The 18,802-nt window shown below is 38.1% G+C and overlaps 1 protein-coding gene and 1 long non-coding RNA gene across 2 annotated transcripts; one reads left to right on the forward strand and one right to left on the reverse strand.

Annotated features, from left to right (window-relative positions):
* Positions 1 to 3,543: 3,543 nt before the first annotated feature.
* On the reverse strand, positions 3,544 to 4,570 carry LOC143451321 (uncharacterized). The gene is made up of 2 exons (XR_013114849.1): positions 4,220 to 4,570; positions 3,544 to 4,072 (listed from the first exon to the last, which is right to left on the reverse strand). It is a non-coding gene; the product is annotated as an uncharacterized LOC143451321 (long non-coding RNA).
* Positions 4,571 to 4,582: 12 nt separating this feature from the next.
* On the forward strand, positions 4,583 to 18,346 carry LOC143451320 (uncharacterized). Its single transcript, XM_076951777.1, has 13 exons — positions 4,583 to 8,638; positions 9,173 to 10,847; positions 11,082 to 11,363; positions 11,447 to 11,727; positions 12,089 to 12,233; positions 12,360 to 12,499; positions 12,649 to 12,764; positions 14,402 to 14,610; positions 15,000 to 15,200; positions 15,448 to 15,592; positions 15,832 to 16,005; positions 16,664 to 16,867; positions 17,036 to 18,346. Exons 1-13 carry the CDS (start codon positions 4,672 to 4,674, stop codon positions 17,777 to 17,779), a joined length of 8,283 nt encoding a protein of 2,760 aa, XP_076807892.1. The 5' UTR covers positions 4,583 to 4,671; the 3' UTR covers positions 17,780 to 18,346.
* Positions 18,347 to 18,802: the final 456 nt, after the last annotated feature.

Below are 18,802 nucleotides of genomic sequence, written 5' to 3' on the forward strand. Positions count from 1 at the left end.
AGCAGTACTTTTGAAGTTGTGAGTTGTTGATGTGAAGTGTATGTAAATTGTAGGGATGGGCCGATACGAACCCAAACCCGAATAGATTCGCCGAATATCGCCTTTATGGAAGATTCGGGCGAACACGAATACCAACAATGGTGAACCCGAATACAATATTACTTATAAATTTACTGACTTTCGTAAAAAATGATAATCTAGTTTCCCGACAAAGCTAAACTAGAGTCAGCAGTAGTTACAATGAAGGTCGTTTTCCTAATGATTTTGCTTTTTTAATCGTTTTTTAAACACCATTTTTTGAAAGAAAGCGATTTGTTTATCGATTACGTTATTTTAGAAGCAAGACTTGATAACTTTTGTATGAAATTTTATTGTTTGGTTCTCATACGAATAGATTCGGGATTCGTTCGTGTCGACCTTCATAATATTCGGGTTCGCACAAACCCGAATAATCTTCCTCGCGGCACAGCCCTAGTAAATTGTGACTATTTCTTTAATATATATTAAATGTGGTCAATGACACCACTACATTGCATGCGGCAAGGAAAACTATAGCCGCTAGTAGCAAACAATAAAAAAACTATAGGTCTTTGGTCTTAGACGATCCCAATAGTAAAATATAGCGCCCCACTCTACACCATATGACCAGAGGTGGACAGCCGGTACTGTGAAAATACCGGTACTTGGCAAAAATTTAGTGACGGTTCCGGTATTCGGTACTATTTCAAAAAAGTAATTCGGTACCGGTACTTTTTGTACAGCGGATTTTTGCCGATATTATGACCCCGGTAAAAGTTATTTCGGGTCAAAAAATATGTGAACCAAATATTGCGATTTTATTAGGTATTTTTGTAATAAAAAAGAACAAAAAACCCTAATTATTAGCACTAAGTTTTAATTAAAATGAAGTTTTAAAAACGTACTTCTCCTAACCGTGAAGTAATCATTTCAAACTTAATATCTTGAAAATGTAATTCCGTACTTTTAGAAAAAAGTACCGACGGTACCTGTATCGGTACTGTACAGTAATTCCGTACTATAGTATACTCTGCATATGACTCTCAGATGGCCTGGATGAGTACCCATCAGCTTCCCAGAAATAGAAAAAGAACGGAAAACGCATCTATTCTCGGTCAAGAAAAAAGTTTTACAAGAAGCGCAGCCACCGCTGTACCTATACTTACCAGTTTGGCGTGGAGCAGCAAGGTCAGTCAAAAACGTGTAATTATTTCTCACAACAGAGATAACGCGGAAAGAACAGAACATTGACGGAGAAAAAAAAGAAACCACCACGAACGAAGCGATTTAATATTACAACAGCACAGTAGGCTGGTTATCAAGACAATTGCCGAACCATCTCTCTGAGCCGCATACACAAAGTCAAGAAAGCTTTTCTAATTAAGCATCCACGGACATACAACAAGTACATACTCAATCAACCCAACTAAAAGGAAGAGATGAAAAGACAGCACCGAGCAATTCGAGATCTACTCAAGCGACGCAGCGCAAATTAAAGATGGTCTTCACACCTAGCAAAAGTGGTCAGCAACACCTAGCAGAGAAAAACGATGACCAAAAGCAAAGAGGAAAGCGGAATACAACCGATTCTATACTATATGACCTGCAAATGAGGAACACGTTTAAAAAGACCAAGAGGAGAACCGCTTAAATTCTGTGACAAATGTAAAAATATCTAATTCAAGAGCAATCGCGATGACACAATTTGTGTTACAACTAAGGAAGAGAGAAGCTCCTATCCCACCTGCAACTTTTTTCTGGAAATTTTCCGAATAATACTGTATAAGAGACTATTGTTTAAATTCGAAATTGCATCAATAACATAAGTTAAACCCTAGCGTACATAATTTTTGTTTATGAATAAAAAAAAGTTTCCTTCCCTTATTTATCATAAAATATTTATACCGTTAAGCAAAAGATTACCTATGATATTGTCCTGGTAGAAGTCGACTATATGAAGTAACTTGCCTGTTGCCACTTGGCTTGTTTTTGGTACGCATATATTGACAGACGAAATAAGACCGGTTGTAGTGAAACGTTATTTGACACACGGTTATCCAGTTCGCGTTGATCATCTTAATTGTAATACTATGTGTGCCAGCACAATTTTAATTAACTTGCGAATGCGTCCCACGGCCTACATCTGATTGGCTGGTTGTGGATTCACCTGCAAAAGCTCAGTAGTCTTTATCGACCGCAAACTTTTTGTTATGTTGTTAGCACGATTAAGCACTTGCTATTTGAAGCCGTTTTCTCTCTATTTTCATTAACTACTGGCAAAGAAAAAAGATGAGTAAAATTAGACATGTCTTGAACTATTTATTTTTCGATTATTGTCGAACGTTAGCATATAATGTTGCATGGAATCTTTTTGCAGCGGTAACAAATGAGAACGTCAATCAAACAATTTGGATGACGTTCAAGTAGTGGTAAACAGTTGTCTTTTCTATGACGCATAACATTTGTCGCAGGAGAAAAACGCGAGGAGTGCTTATATGCTGGGAATACGTTACAAATACCTTTTTTACTCGAAAAACTGGGAAGGAGTTTATACTCCGGTATATACGGGTAGTAATAACTTCAACTAAACCCTAAGTAACTTAAATTGACTTTTTTCATACCCGTTCTCCTAACCTCGCCGCATACCTTTTACTATGGGCTGCGTGACCTATTTATGTAAAGCAGCCACTTTCTTAAAATAAAGGCTTTTTGCCAAACGAGTTTGGGTTCTTAATTTCCGTTTATAGAAATTACTTATTCTGAAAAACAGCAATTTTTAACGTTTGCATCATATATAAGCCAGATTAAGCTGGCTGGTAAAATGATAAAATGGTAAACTTTTATCATTTGATGCTAATACGAATAAATTCAGGATTCGTTCGTGTCGACCTTCTACAATCTACACAGTACTGGTGTTCAATTACAATCAATAATTATTTCTGTTTCCAACCAATCGGACACCGTCACTGAATTAGATCTTCAGGCCGGCTTCCTATAGGAAGGAATATTGATCTGAGTTTCCCATGGCAGCGATGAATTCAGGTGGTGGAACACGTCACTGTGGCATATGGGGAACTGTAAAGATCCGCCTGAATAAACGTTGTTTGGAAATAAAATATGCTGAAGTTGTTTTTCATTTGTGGTACCAAAGTACAAAACCAATTTGCTTTTATAGTCTAACTGTCATGTTGCAATTGTACAGCAAGAGATTTTTATTCATACGTAGTACGCTTAAATGCAAATTTGAGATAACTCAAATTAATTAAGTTATCTCGTTCTTTCGATCAAGTAAAAGTATTTCTAGCATATGAGTATGAAAAACGCATGCTATGGCAAAATTAGTGCAAGTATTCGCTTGTAACGTATGCAAACCACAGTAATATTGCCTTCCATATGAATAAATTCGGAAGTGCGATAGGTGCAGCGGTGTTAAGCAAGTGTTATAAGTGAATGTAGATCTTGTGTGATTTAACGTGGCGATGGAGTGTAAAGCTTTCGAATTCTTTCGTAAATATTGAATTTAAATGCGATGAAATAAGAGACTTTAATACATAATGGGCAAGCAAAGAACGGCTTCCTTTAAAAAGCAAGTGCAAAATCTAACATTCGCAAGATATTTGCAATTTCAAAAAGACTATAACTTAGTTATCTGAATTGTAAAGTAACATCGCTCGTTTACGCTTCCAGCGAGTCTTTGAATGAACATCGCTTGCAGAAACGAGCACTTATATGTTTCTTATGCGTCGTCTATACCTCAAGTGCTTCACACACTTGAGTTCCTACCAAAGACGTTATTGCTGATAAAGTTACCAGCTGCTTTTTGTCACATCCGTCTTGTCGTTCAACTTAGACACATGATCGTATAAGAATAATAGGTCGGTTTTGAATGAATTATTTTGTTAGCTGGATGGCTGATTTTCTACAAATTCGTTGGTGCAAAACGTTGCCAGGACATCGGTAGGAACTTGTCTCGTATCTTTCGCTTGTTTTTAGTCGGTGCCGTGCCATTTGACCACTGAAATGTTTCCTTTTATTCGGGAACCGCAGGTTTTTACTATTAAACAGAAAGAATTATTAAAGTTATATAAAAATAACTTTGTTTTTCTTGGATACAAGGTAAAACAGTAAAACTTTGTAATAAAATCAAGAAAGTAAAACGAAAAAGGTATAGTCGGATAAGCTTGAATTCAAATAACCGTACCTGCAACTCGCAGCTGTTTAGTTGACTATTAGTATATCCACCATCCATAGGCCACCGAGCTTAATATGATACAATTTATGGGTAGGTTTCTATATATGGCCGTCTTAAAAGGTTACAATCGTCAGTTTTACATTTTCTGTAGGCTACTAAAAGTTCTTTTTTATTAGAAATAAGTTATTGGAGATGATTAGACCGTGGAATTATTTCCATTTGAAGCAATAGTATTTATAACGTTAAATAAATATTAGGCCGATGTTGTCTAAATAAATATTTGGGCTGCCACTATTTCATCAGAATACTTATTAACGTATAGGCCTATATCTTTTAGTGGTAAGATTAACTTAACTTAACTTCAGTGCAAGTGCTTGTTGCTACAACCATAACGTGCAATATTCACTTTCAACATTACAGAAGAAAATTTGGGAAATTGTTATTAATAAAAGCAGTTTTCAATGAATTTTGCTACCGCTTTATATAAATCTCCAGTAAGTAAAGAACACTTGAAATCGGAACCATTTGAAGGAAAGCATAATAGTGCTCATGGCGTTACCAATGCAAATCCATGGAAGATAACCAGCCAGCCAGAAAATGAAAAACGGTTCAGCAAAAAATCTCCAATAAATTTTTCGCAAGGTGAAAAGTCAACAAGGAAACGAGTTTCATCAAACGCGACAGAAGAAAGCGACGAATTGTCACGGCTGACAGGGCACACGTTATCGTCGACCGTTTCAGAAAGCAAAAACAAGTTACTTGCCAACGGCAACGAAGACGGTAGTGGGCGATGCTTTCGCATAAGTGATTTGGAGAAGGCGACGCTTTGGAAAGGAGAAAAGACTATAGCTGAGAAAGAAATAACCAGAACTTGTTCATTAAACGTTGGCAGAAAGATTAGTGATGCTACTAAGGAGAATAATAAGGCCTGCGTGTTGCTTAAAGATGTGCAGTTAACGTTGGAGCCACATTTGGAATCATTACCAGGTTCACTAAAACCGTTTATTCCTCCAAAACCTAAAATATATTCTAATCCACTGTCTTGCACCGGTAATAAAAACTTAGCTCCTTATTCCAAACAGAACAAACATAGAATTGTTAATCAAAACAACAGTGTCCCTGTTCATGACAAAAGCTTCCAGCAAGCTCCTACATTCTCGTCGAACAAAAATTTGTCGAGAACATCGCCGGTGTTTCAACAATCCATCTCGATCAGGGCTACTAATGAAGTAAACATAGTAAATGATTCACGCCACAATTCGTGTGAAACTACATTCATCAAGGAAAATATCTGTGGGTGCTTGCACAGCCAAAACAAACCCGCTACAAGCAGAGACTACTTCGATAATACTTCAAGCTTGAAACGTTTTCACACATTACCTGCAAGTCTATCCAGACGGTTAGCATGTAAAGCTGCAGATGAGAAAATGGATTTACAAAAAAATACAAGCAAATGTGAAAACCAAGAATCAACAAAGAAGAAATACTCACTGAAAAAGCCACCAAAGATTGCAAGTAAGCCAAAATTAAAAATATCTAGAGAAAATGATAACAAAGAGGCAAGTGACAATATAAATTATGAGTTACGCAATGTAGCTCCTCACGACTCCAGTCTCGCTTCCGTGTCAGAAATACGTTTGAAGTTTCAAGAAATGAAAATAAAGTTTGAAAAACCAATACCAGATCCAGTTTTTACTCCACCACCTACTGCTAAATCTCCCAAACCTACTGCCAATAAACTATTTAAGGACATATTGAAACTGAATAGTTTGGACGAGGTCGACGGATCCAAAGCTCAACACGCTAGTGATTTGGTAACAGAAAGGTACGTGAAACATGATCGTAAATTGGGCGCAGCAACAGAGCAAGAAGAAAGAAATGCCCCACATGTTACTAAATCTTCTGCGTCAAATGTTTTTCTAAATTTAGAAAAACAAGAGGTTTCTGAACATGCTCACCTCTCTCGCGACATCAAGAATATGAAAGCAAAATACGAAAGCGAATTTGAAAGTAAATTAATTAATTCGTTAATTTCACCGACAGAAAAAAAACATTTTTTCAAAAATGTGAAGTCTCAGGTACCTCCTAAACCTAAGCATGTAAGATCTGCTTCAATTGACAGTGTACCACAGTTGACTAAGGAAATATCTCCGTCTTTCTCAAGCACTGCCGAAAGTACAGAGAACGAAATATTACCACCACCACCACCACCACCATCAAGTCAAGATTTTGATTTAAGCGAAAAGATTAATTACAGGGACTTGCCTGATCCGCCGGATTTGGTAGAATCACCTGGCCAAATTCGTGATGACGTCGATGCTCGTTCAACCGCAACTAAGTTGCAGAAAAATTTCAAGAGCGACAACGGCTTCGTGTCGTCGATAAACTCTGTCAGCGATGATACTGTTTTGTGTCAAACTATCCGCAGATTTGCTTCGGGCGCTGATTATGAGGCTGATTCTTTCGCACTTGCGTCAGTAAGCCATCGTTACGCAGTGGAAAATGTTTTGTCCCCACCGTTAATATCTGACGGTTTTGCGAGCAATGAAGCATGCCATACAGACGAACGGGAAATAACAGGAATTGTTGTCGCAGGCAGTACTAATTCCAACCCTGATCAACGAAGTGCATCGGCAAGTAACGAAAGATCTGTAGGCCGATCAAGCGTGAAAAGCGTTCAACTACCTGGAATTAAACACACAAATTTTTCCGAACTTAATAGCTTAAATGATGCAGGTTCAGGCAAAATACGCGTAGAAAACAGCATTAAACATGCGGCTGATCAAGTGAAAGTTCAAAGTATAGATGAAGAATTTTTGTATTATGATAACATGGATATCATGGAAAAAGCGAAACAAAAAAGAGATCAAAAGAGTAGCCGAGTAACGCAATTCAATACCAGTCAATTTTTTAACACTCCTGATGGCCGTGTACAGAATGTTGACAACAGAAGCCAGCAAGGTCTGAATTACAGCGGTGCCACAAATGAAGTGCCTTCAAGTTATAAAAGCATGCAAGTTAACAAAAGTGGAAGACCAACTAATGGAGAAGTGGAATTTCAACATGCGATTGGAAACTTAGAAAAGGAATACTTAAAGCTAAAAGCTAATTTGGATCAAAAACCTGTTGTATCATCAAATCTACCTGGGCCACCGAAGCTTCCCCCGAAGCAACTTAAATTTAATCGGAAATCAGCTGAACAATCAGCAGAAACGCAGAATAGTCCTGTTCGGGAAAGACGGTCGCCGGAAAGTGTAAACTACCAGCAAATACGTAAAGAAGAAGATAAACAAACAGTCAGCCCCCCGTTTTCACTCAATGCACTTGTTGTTGATCAGAAGCAAAACAACAGTACATCACCTGTGCCCTCATCACCTATTATTGGTTCCCCAGTTGGGCAGTCATCAACTTCGTCATTGAATTTAATGACACGGCAAATTTCTGTAGAAGATGCCAGGGCACGACAGCTTGTAGATGAACCTCTGGCGCCAATAATTGAGGAAGACAGCACATTTGGCGATTCGTCTTCCTGTGCTTCCTCCGTTACTGGTGATGATGCATTAAGTTGTACCGAAGTTTCGACTGCTACAAGCGTTGGGTTTACCCAGACCAATACAGATGTCACCTTGTTCCTAGAAAAGGCAAGCAGCAACAAATTTAAAAATATTTTTTCAGAAAGATTGGACCGGGACAGAATTGGCGGTCATCGTATAGATGTTAACAACAGAGCACATGCTGTAAATGAAAGTGTAAGCGGTGCAGTTGAATCCGGCAGTATTTCAGACGATGAATCTGATGCTTCGTTTATTCGATGGCAAACAAATCCGATTGTATCCACACAAACAGAAGAAGACAAACAGTTACATAACAGACGTAATCAGAGAAATGATGATGATATTAAAAGTATACATTCAATCCGGGGATTTAGGAGAGAAATTTCTTGGGAAAGTAAAGGTTCTGAATCTTCTGTCGGAGAAAGCAGTGTTGGAACAAGTGCAGACAGTTTGCGGTCGCCACAAACAATTGAAGATTTGCATGAAAGCAATGAGTTAATTCATGATGTTGAACCATATGGAATGGTGGATTTAACAAAATTGCAGCCAGCGTTTGAAGAGATAAAAGTGCATAAAAGCATTGCCGAGCAAAAACTCACTGCTTCTTCTATTATGTCATCAGTCCGAGAATTTAACTCGTCGTTAGGCACTTCGTCTTCTAAACCAAAATCTGACGATTTAGATGGCGTCGACATGCCTAACTTTCCACTCGATTTTGCAATGAAAAATAGAGGGAAAGCGTCAACTGTACGCAGCAAGTTGCTGCCAATGACACCAAGCTCTCACCAAAGAAGCAACTCAGATGCTGGTCAGTCATTTTTCTATTCAGATGAAAACGAAGAAGTAGGATACGATAATTTAGAAAATTACGGAGGTATGTCGTATTTAACAATACATCATATATTTACAAATATATACAACTTCTGTCATACCGTCCACTAGCTTATGTTTTATAAGTTTAACGTCATAAATGAAGTAATATTGAACAGAAGCTTCAAAAACGAAGTAAATAGAGACGTTTTACAGAAAACCTTTTGTTTGCTCTGCTTGAGATGTTAAACATTTCTTTATAGAAGAAAAGCTTAAATTATATTCGATTCAATATTGCGGTTTGGGTTTAATCATTAATTTAAAATCAACTTGTTCTACTTTAGTTCTTATCGTGTTTGGAATATCATTGTTGCAACGTCGTTGAACCTTATAGATATAGAGTAGACTATGCTGAGCGTCTTTGCTATATTGAGTGTTAAAACCGAATTCTTTTGAGATATGTAACATTATCTATTTTGTAGTCTGAATATACGAGTAAAAATGCTCAAGTGCTTAAACGAAAACAAATTAACGGTAAGATCAGGCTAAACGATAATTAATGTTTCAGATATGTAATTGTAGAACTGTATTATCAAAGGCACAGCACGAAAAGCTGCGGAAGAATCGAGAGCAAAGTGCGTACCTTCGAAGAAACCTACCTCTAATGAACAAAGGGCCTTAAGCAACAGAAGATTACATGAAAACTCGGGATCAAGGGATTCCTTAAACTCAAGTCCAGGTTTAGCCAGTCAAACTGCTGGCAGTCGAGGTAGTTTCCCGTTACCAGTTTCAGAATCTCGTCTGGCTCGTCATAGTTCAGCCGTACAGGCACTAGACCGTCACAGTGGGAATTTAAAAAGAGCAAAAGAGTCAGCACGGCTAGAAATCTTAACGAAATCTCCCAGCTCCCAGAAAATCGACACCTATCAGCAAAAGCCTCAGTCGCATTCTTCCACACTCCCTAGATCCCGGTCAAACGACGGTGATGATGCTTTTGAAAGAAGTGTAACACTGCAGCATACCTCAAGGAGCCCGGAACATTTCGATAGGCAAAGGATTAAAAGTACCGATAGAAGCTATAATTGTCAGAAAAAAGGTAAAGAAACCTATCATCTTGCTCGAGCAAATAGTGCCAGCGAACTTCCTTTGTCTCGCTCTAGCTCAGTTGAAGGAGACCCCAAAACAATCGAACCGAATTCCAAATTTAGAGAAGTGCAAAAATCCCCAATCGGAGATCATTCTTATCTACTTGCGTCACCCAAAAATATTAACGTCATCCAGCCTACTCAAAGGTCGAAGTCAGATAACCAGAAGAACCATCCCCAACAGAATACTGGCACAAGCAATCCAATCACTTCCAGCATTAATCAAGTGAGCACAAATTATCAGCCCTTTTCCTTTGTCGAATCAGATTATGAAGAATGTCTTGATGAGGGTGTCATAAATCCTTACGAAGAGGTCCCCTTTGTACCTGGAAACGCCCTGCAACGAAACTTTGTACCAGTTCGGTCATTGTCTGAAACAGAAGAACAACTGGAGGCCAAATCCCGGGTTCAGGAAATACTAGAAAACATAAAACCCCCCGAGACCTCATATAAACCAAAACCTCCTGTGCCCCGTTATCCTGTTGAATACGATAATTTTTACTTGGGTACTTCTGCTCGTTTAAAGGCACCAGAAGAAAGTGAAAACCAAACAACCGAAGCAGAAAGTCTAAAACTGAGACATAAGGGCTTTTCGCCACCTCCATTCGTTTCTTCACCGACTGCTGAAAACAAACTGCGATTTCAGTCAAACTCAAACAATGCTACTTTAACCACTGTCTCTCCAGTATCCTTTCCATTTGCAACAGAACTTGTTGAAAGAAGTGGCGAGGTGACTAACCAAGAAGCGCTGAATTCTGAAAACATTACAATAGAAAACAGCAAAACACAAAGTGCAGAAGCACCACGTCGCAAATCCTGTAGTCAGAGTGTCGATGATCTTTCTTGTGATTCTCCGGACGCAAGTGTTAACTCAAATCGCTCACTGGGGTCTCAATTAAAAAGTCTCTTAAGTGGAAATACAGATAATAAGTATATATCTCCCAGTTTACGTCGGAAAAGATCGTTACTCAAAAGGTCGAAATCTCCTGGCGGAAGCAGGAGATCCAAGACTCCACCGCGATCGAAATCGCCCAATAAATCTGAAGAAGAAAAGTCATCTGAGTCCAGGGAGATTGATACAACTTCCGTTGCCAGCACTGAAAACAAGGATAAGAGTAACATAAGGAGGTATGAAACATATGTAAACTAAATTAATATTTAAATAATAATTTAGTAATTTTGTAGTTTACCATTTAGCATTAAAAATGAACATTTTTATGGTCCATATACTGTATAGGTGTTACAAAATAACTTTGTTTTTAGTACAGTTTCTTTGTGATACGATGCGATTGTATCGTACTAAATACTTTTCGAAAAGTACTATGCTGCTAGAATAATCTGAACTGATCTTCACAATATCAGCCTGAAATCAGACGTGGAAGAAACTCACGACAATCCTCCTCGAAGATCCGCTTCTCAAAGGTTAGTGGAGCGACGTGGAAGAAAGACATCGCATGAAGACAAATCATCTTCGAGGAAATCGTTAGCTTCCGAACCTGAAGACGATCAATCAAACCAAACCTTACAACGCTCCAGAAAAAATTCCACTGATAAATCTAGAATGTCGTCAAGATGGAGAAGGTCCAAATCGCATGACCGATCTCCGACAAGATCCAAGTCAAAGGAGCGAAAATTATTTGGAAAGTACGTAGCTACGCTAATTGATGTAGTCTTTAAGTGGTCTATATCAATCGGATTATATATTTTCATAAAATGTTTGTTTACAGACGTTCAAAATCTCAAGAAAGACCAGAACCAAAAAGCCTTGAAACTAAAGAGATTGACGTAGAAGACGACGAACAAAAAGGCGGAAAAAGTATATTTCGTAGAAGCAGAAGCAGTTCGCGAAAACGAGACCGTAGAAGTAGATCTTCCGAGCGCAAAGAAGATGGCAATTCCAATGGAAACAGGGGAAGAAATCCAGTCAAATTTTTTCGTAAACTTCTGCGAAACAAGAAGGAATCAGATGAAGAAGAAAGTAAGACTGCCCAAACACCTCAAGGAAATGGTAATTGGAAACTGAGCGTGCTCATGCTACGATAAATTTTTGATATGCATTCAAAGTTTGTCAAACCTTGTAAGCAAAACTCAACGTGCGATATTTTTACATCGAGCAACGAATAGGAATGCATACTGTAGAGTTTATAGCAAAAACAATAGATGTGTACAGTTAACAAATAATAATAGACCTTTTTACACTGCCACCCGTCATAATCGGAAGTCCTTAGTTGTATACACCAAAGTAGACCAAATATGTATTTCGACTCTAATAGATGAGAGCCAGACTCGTGCATCTATTTTAATAAGGCTACGTTGTAAAAAGGCCTACTGTACTCGACGAGCCGTTCGAAAGTGCTTATGTTTTGTAGGCGCTGGTTTGACTGAATCAACCGAAGCTCTGGACACAATACTGGCATACAAAGGAGAGGGAGACAGTAAAGATAGTTGGACTCCTCCGAGGCCAAATCCTCCACAACAACATGCATCCAACACCTTCTCCAAATCGCTGTCTGGGTAAGATGTATTGCAGAATTTTCAGATGAAATATCATGACGTTGTTTAAGATTAGGACATTGCACTTGACTCAAAAGATGTCATCGATTGATGCCTTTGCTTTCGATTGCTTGCTTTTCTCAACAGAAAAGTACCAGCTAAAAATAGTAAAGTTATGAAATCGCCGCCGTCACACAGAGCAAAAAAGATGTCTTCCGCTCTCACTGCACGTTCTCAGCTTGACTACAGTGCCGAAAGTTCTTCTGATACCCATGAAAAACGAAGAGGTATATATAAGTTAGATAGAGTAAAACTGAATAGGTAGAACACTGAATAGGTTATTGTTATATTTGATACAGTTGAAGATATAGGGGCATGAAAACATCATGACATCATGAAAACATTGAAGAAAACATCATGTTTTATTGTATCTTAGATTCAAGTCGAAGAATTGTCGGGTCCCCACAAAAACCAGTGCGATCTTCTAGCAGAAAAAGCAGTTACAGTAATTCTATTCCCAGTTCCGACTCTGAGCGTTTGGGCAAACGTGAGGTGAGTTGCTTATTCTATTTAAAACGCTACTTTACAATTTACATGACCTCGGACGCTTGTTATATCAAACTTTTTATGCCGGTGGAACGTTAAAAGCAGGAGAAACATTTTGCACACTACAAACATAAAAAGCAATTAGCTGATTGTTAACTACTGAATGAACTAAAAAGTCTTACTTAAACATATCTTACCGTCAGGCGTGCATGCAAGCATCACTGAATGCAAAATGTGTAAATAACAATTGAATTATTCGAGTGGTATGGTGTCATTGTCTTTATCTTCGGACTGTGGTTAACAGTCTGCACGATTTCAACTCGGCGACGGATTCATCTTCGCTCGAGGCCCGGATACCGAGCTTTGTGTACGTTCCAATTGGCACAAATATTTTTGATTGAGTTTTATGATTCTTTTGTGTCGTATTGCCCGAATTTGCAAACTGTTCATCAAGACCGCTGAACAGGAGCAAGCATTGTTAACGCCTTGTTCAAGAGCATTATTACAGTGGCGCCACTAGGTATCAAACACGGGGTGGATTGTTGCGAGCCCAGCGCTCAAACCACTCGCTTATTGCTAATATGTTAATTGCATACCGTCACTAAACAATCAAATGTTTTCTTCCAACTTCAGAAGCGCATGCGCGATCGAAAGCGTATCTTGATCTATTATAGCCAAAGGTATGAGAGAAAGACCACCACAATTTACAAAAGACATTTACGTTCTTTTGTTCAAAATATTGTATGTAGAACTTGTTTTCTTCTAGTTTGTTATCTGAAGGAAATAGTAGTTTAAGTATTCTTTGTGGATCAGTAAAAATTTTAAGCAGAAAACAACTGACCTGTATGAGGATACAAAGCTAGAATGATAAATAAAGCACATTCCTGAAAAAATATTGCATCTCTCTAAGTCTAAACGAAAGGGCACTTGCCCAACATGCCATTCGTAACAGCGGTAGTTGTTTTAACAAAAGATCAGCTTGCTTGGTTTATTCTCACAGTTCCGCGATAGCACCTTATAAGGCCATTTCATGCTGGAATTGGTTAAGTTAAGGCTTAACTGTTAAGCCATTAAATATGAGACAAAAATTCCGCCTTGTAAACAAGCAGTGTCACCTATTACAAAGCAAATAAAAAATTTGAAGTACGTAAAATGGCCGACAAGGTACTATACATTTCCATATCTTCTATACATTTGACGTGTTCAAATGTAGGCTAATGCTTCTGGAATAAAAGCAAACAGACAAATTAATTTATAATAGAACTATAAGGTGACAAAATAATGTGATGTGTTTTGAACAAGTTATTCACTTTACCCTTTAATTCAAAGTTTCACGCGTACTAATCTTTAAACAGAAAAGCTATAAATACAAGAACCTTTCTAACCAAGGCTTTTCGATGGCATCCCTTTTTCACTTCACGCTTTTTAAGTTCATTTAAAGCTAAACTTGTCTTGCGAACTGCGCCCACGCCATGGCCTACAGAGAGCGAATTCTGTTGTTTTGTTTTTGATCAACTTTTAGCTTTGATATGACGCTGAAAGCACTAATCAATTGAGAGAGTTACTGCATTTCATACTACCTACCACATACTGCAATTTAGTTGTACCCATCTGCATAAATTTTTATATCAAACTTTTCCCAGGAAACGAGCACAAAGGACGGACTGGACATAGCAGCTTTGAATAGCATATTGCGATCCGGAAAAAATTTTCGGAAAGGGAAGTTACGACGCAACGTCTTATTAAACCGAGAATATGATTCTGATACTGCAACCAGTAGTGTTCTTCCTTCCGATGCTGACAGCTCTAATGATGTTTTATCTGATGTGGAAACTGGAGGCCCGACGCTAAGGTAATGATTTACATTTTGCGGTATAGCCAAAGGTGTTTCCTTGTTTGACCTCAATATACACGAGATATAAGGACGCAATCTTGCAATTTGTTTGAATGGTATAGCCGGTTTGTATTTAACTGTTGCACCAATTTATTTATTGATTTTTCGCATGATGGTATTACGTTACACTTCTCTGGTCTTTTTAAAAAGCTTACGACGTGTGATGAAAAAGATGTTAATTCATATCTTAAAGAGTAAAAGTGTTTGGTTCAACACATTTTTACTTGCCTTTTATAGGCATTTTTATTAATTTTAAGTGACATTATGTTCGAATCACACTCTGCAATCAAGTAACATTAGTCTCAACCTACTTATGCCCAAAAACAATGCTAATGTTAAACCAACAGACCGGCCTTAAAAAGAAGTCAACAACTGGCCGGATCTAAGGCAAAATTAACTCCACGCAGACCAGTGAGAGTGATATCTCCAAGAAGGTCAAAATCTGACCCAACAATCTTTCCTGAAAAAAGGGAAAACGCTGACACTAAAAACACTTACTACAATTTTGATGATGAGGTGGAAACGAAGTCTACACAGCAGCAGGAAAAGTAAATTAATAATGTGTTTGACAGACGGTATCTTGATTGCTCTTGTCTGCTAGCTTACAGTTTATAAGAGTTTATAAGAAAAGTACTTTTATCATAAATCAAAACAAACCTTGACCTACGTTAGAAACTTGAAAATTATTAGATGTAGGCCAACGCTTTGCATGCTGCAGATTCTTATTTTTCAATGACATAATTTTGGAAAGTTTTTGTTTTAGTTAAAAATTTAACAAGTTTGTTACCTCTGAAGGAAAACTTTAAAACAAGTTGCGCAGCGTAGAAGAAACCAAAAGCAAGCCAGACGACAAACAGCACCAGTAGATCTTGCCTATGCCACTCATCAGAGACAGAAATACAAAACCTTGGTATCTCTAAATGCTCAAACATTAAGAAAGGTAGTGAGTTTACTCTCTTTGTTAAACATACTGTTACATATACAAAAAGCATATGCTTATAATTATACACTGCCTAATAATTGTTCAACGTAACCATGATTTATCGCTAGTAAAGTCCAGTTGCCATAAAAACTTTACCTTGTTATAAATACCAGACAAAACGATATGCCGAAAAGGTATCGTCGCCTATACTGTTGTTTTGTTACAGCGGTATCTTCACTTTACTCTTTCTTTACAAGGTTACTGAACGTTGGCTATCCGAATGGAGAAACAAGTTACCCGTAGGGGGATTCCTCATCACTTCTTGGTCTGACATTGCACTTGCAAGTCACCGACCACTGTGCATGATTGGAAACAGCGTTGTATACAGTGCCGTTTCAACGGGAAGCAATGCGTTTAATCTGGCTTGCCAAGTACGGGTTAACATCACAGGGGTGCTGCATTACAGTTGCTTGATTATGTATTAGAATAATGTTCAAGATTATAGCTTGTATGTTACGGCACGTCTGATAAATCTCAACCTAAAATCTTAAAAGCTTACAGATTACAGTGAAAACGGACGGTAAAAAGATATACTGCACATAACATTCATGACGTAAAACTAAAAGGCATTTAGCATAGTTTTATATGTACAGTGTTTGATACTATCTTACAACATGGGTTGTCAGCTCTGTAACGGAGTTGTTAAAGCATTTGGCCTACAAAAAAGAGACCCGTGATCGATATCCAGTGGCGCTTCCCTTGTAATGCCTTAGGGCAAGGCATTGACGACGTTTGCTGCTCTTTAGTGGTCCTGGTGAACAGCTCCAAGTTCGGGAAATGCAATATAAAAAAAACTAAATGAAAAATGTATTCGTCCATCAAAACTTGTTCGAAAACTAGCTTGGTAACCGGGACTCGAGCGATGAGGAACTATTGCCGAATCTAAATCGTGCAAAGACTTCCCTCAGTCCGAGAATGAAGATAATGATGCCATACCATATCAAGCAAGCTTTGGTTGTTGACATCATTATAAACAAGTTTAAGTGGTAGGCTACTTTTCTTCGTTGATTGGTTATATTTCTCATTCAGTTATATGACCAACGAGATGTAGACGACAGAATGCTCCGACAACTTGACAACTGTGCTTCGCTTCCAGCGCATCCAAACACTTGTGGTGTGTGCAGTCATTTTTCGTGTAGAGTTCCCAGATCTCTACTCGATCCAAATTCTGGGGGAGGAGCTGCTGACACAATATGCGTTGTGTTATCCAGCAGACCTATTCAATCCTTGCAGGTACCAAGAAACCTTTCACAGCGTAGCCTTTTAGCCGCTGGGTATACAAGACTTGGTGTTATAAGCTATACAGTAACTTATTTGTGCTATGACTTTTTCTCTGTTTTTTCGGTTTTAAGATATTTGATATCCTTTTAATAATTAATATAAATGTAATTACAACAACAGGAATATCTAGATCGAATTTTCAACAACGAAGATACGACAGAGTTTCACAAACAGATCCTTGTCACTACGTTACAATTATTGCTGGGTATGAGACATTTATTATCATCCGGATTTAATCTTCCTCAGTTAAGTACCGAGCATCTTGTCTTAACGGAAGACAGACGGTTTTTGCAAATTCTCCCTCATCTCGGCTTACATGAATCCAATGTCAAGTCACTTTGGGATGCAGATAAACTGTTCGATAATTACCAAAGCACTGATTCAGATTCAAGTCACAATCCCAGTAGTCGGCTTTCGCACACACAACAACTCGGCCATTTAATCAGAAGATTTTTGCAAAGCGGAAATCTCATGTCCACAGAAGGACATTCAGTCGATCGTACTTCCACAGCTTCAGCTGTATCCCGGATTATTGTGCCGAATACCAAATATTCTTCTTCGATAAAGCATTTAATTAACTACTTAGAGCAATCTCCTTCAGTTGGTGTCCAGGAAGCAGCGGAAGTGGTGCAATGTGCTCTTTGGGGTCCAGAGGATCTCGAAGATGTTGGTGTGGACGATGTTAGTCCGTACGCTGCCCTAGAACTTTGGATAGAAATGGAACAAGCAAAGCTGGTGAATAGCCTTGCCGTGTTGACCTCAAATGACCGCCTAGTTCCGTTTTCATTTCTTAAACATCAATACTTTGCCGCAGTTGGCCCCGAAGTACTTTTTAAAGGATTGAAAGTCTTACAGAGAATCTAAATGTGTTGGTTTTATGGAAAATGGCTTTCATTGAGAAAAAAAATACTTTAATGTCTAGTTTCTTTAATATTTGCATGCGCAGTATTATGCAATCTTGAAGTGCTGATATATGTTCATTACGCTTCAACTTACTGTATTTTTATTTTGCTTTAAAACATCTACCTACCACGTTTCACCGTTGGTTTTTAAAACCAAGATCAATTTCGACAACGCAAGCGGTGCGTTGAAGTTCTTTATCCTAAGTATGAAAATGTTTGCCGTTCCAGGTTATGCATCAACGTTTAATCATTGTGAGTTATAGTTGCCAATACAGTAGAATCTAACGTTTTTGTGTCAGTATTTCGTTAAAATTTGCTTTATTTCACAGTGCCGTTTTCCTGCTATGTTACTTTAATGCTCAGCGCTTTTGCAGTCGGTTATTTGCATTAAAAGTAGTAAGTAAAAGCCATAGTATTTAAGCTTTTTGTTAAAAATATTTTGGATTTTTTAATTGTGCGTTTTAACCTGCTCTTACTGCCATATTTTGCTACTAACAAACTTGTAAATAAACTTACTAGGTTACTGCTAGCTAATACATTGAACACGGTAAATGTAAAGGAAAAAGGTATACCTTTGCAGATGCGATAGCTATAGATCTAAGTGGCTGTGGAAGACAATACTTTCGCCAAATCGTGTTTCGATAGTAGAAATTGAGCCGTGTCGTATATATTGTTATAAGGTGGCTTTAAAATGTTAGTCGCGAAAACATCTTAAGTTAAAGGTGGTTTGGTTTTCTTTCGAACCACAAAGAAATATTAAAGCACTGATTCCTTAGTAGCTTATGTGCAGTATAAGGATTCAGAGGCCATAAAAGACGTTTAGGCCCAGCGTCCATTCCATGTCAGTTTCTCCTTGCCGTATGAAAGATCCTGTGAACTTAGTCAACATGTTTTTCACAAAGGTTTTTGTTATATCCTTGTCCAAGTTCATTAAACCAGATGGTTTTATCAGAACTTGAGGTTGTCAGAAGTTCCAAGACACGTA

Source organism: Clavelina lepadiformis, chromosome 4 (assembly GCF_947623445.1).
Source record: "Clavelina lepadiformis chromosome 4, kaClaLepa1.1, whole genome shotgun sequence".
NCBI classification, from domain to species: domain Eukaryota; kingdom Metazoa; phylum Chordata; class Ascidiacea; order Aplousobranchia; family Clavelinidae; genus Clavelina; species Clavelina lepadiformis.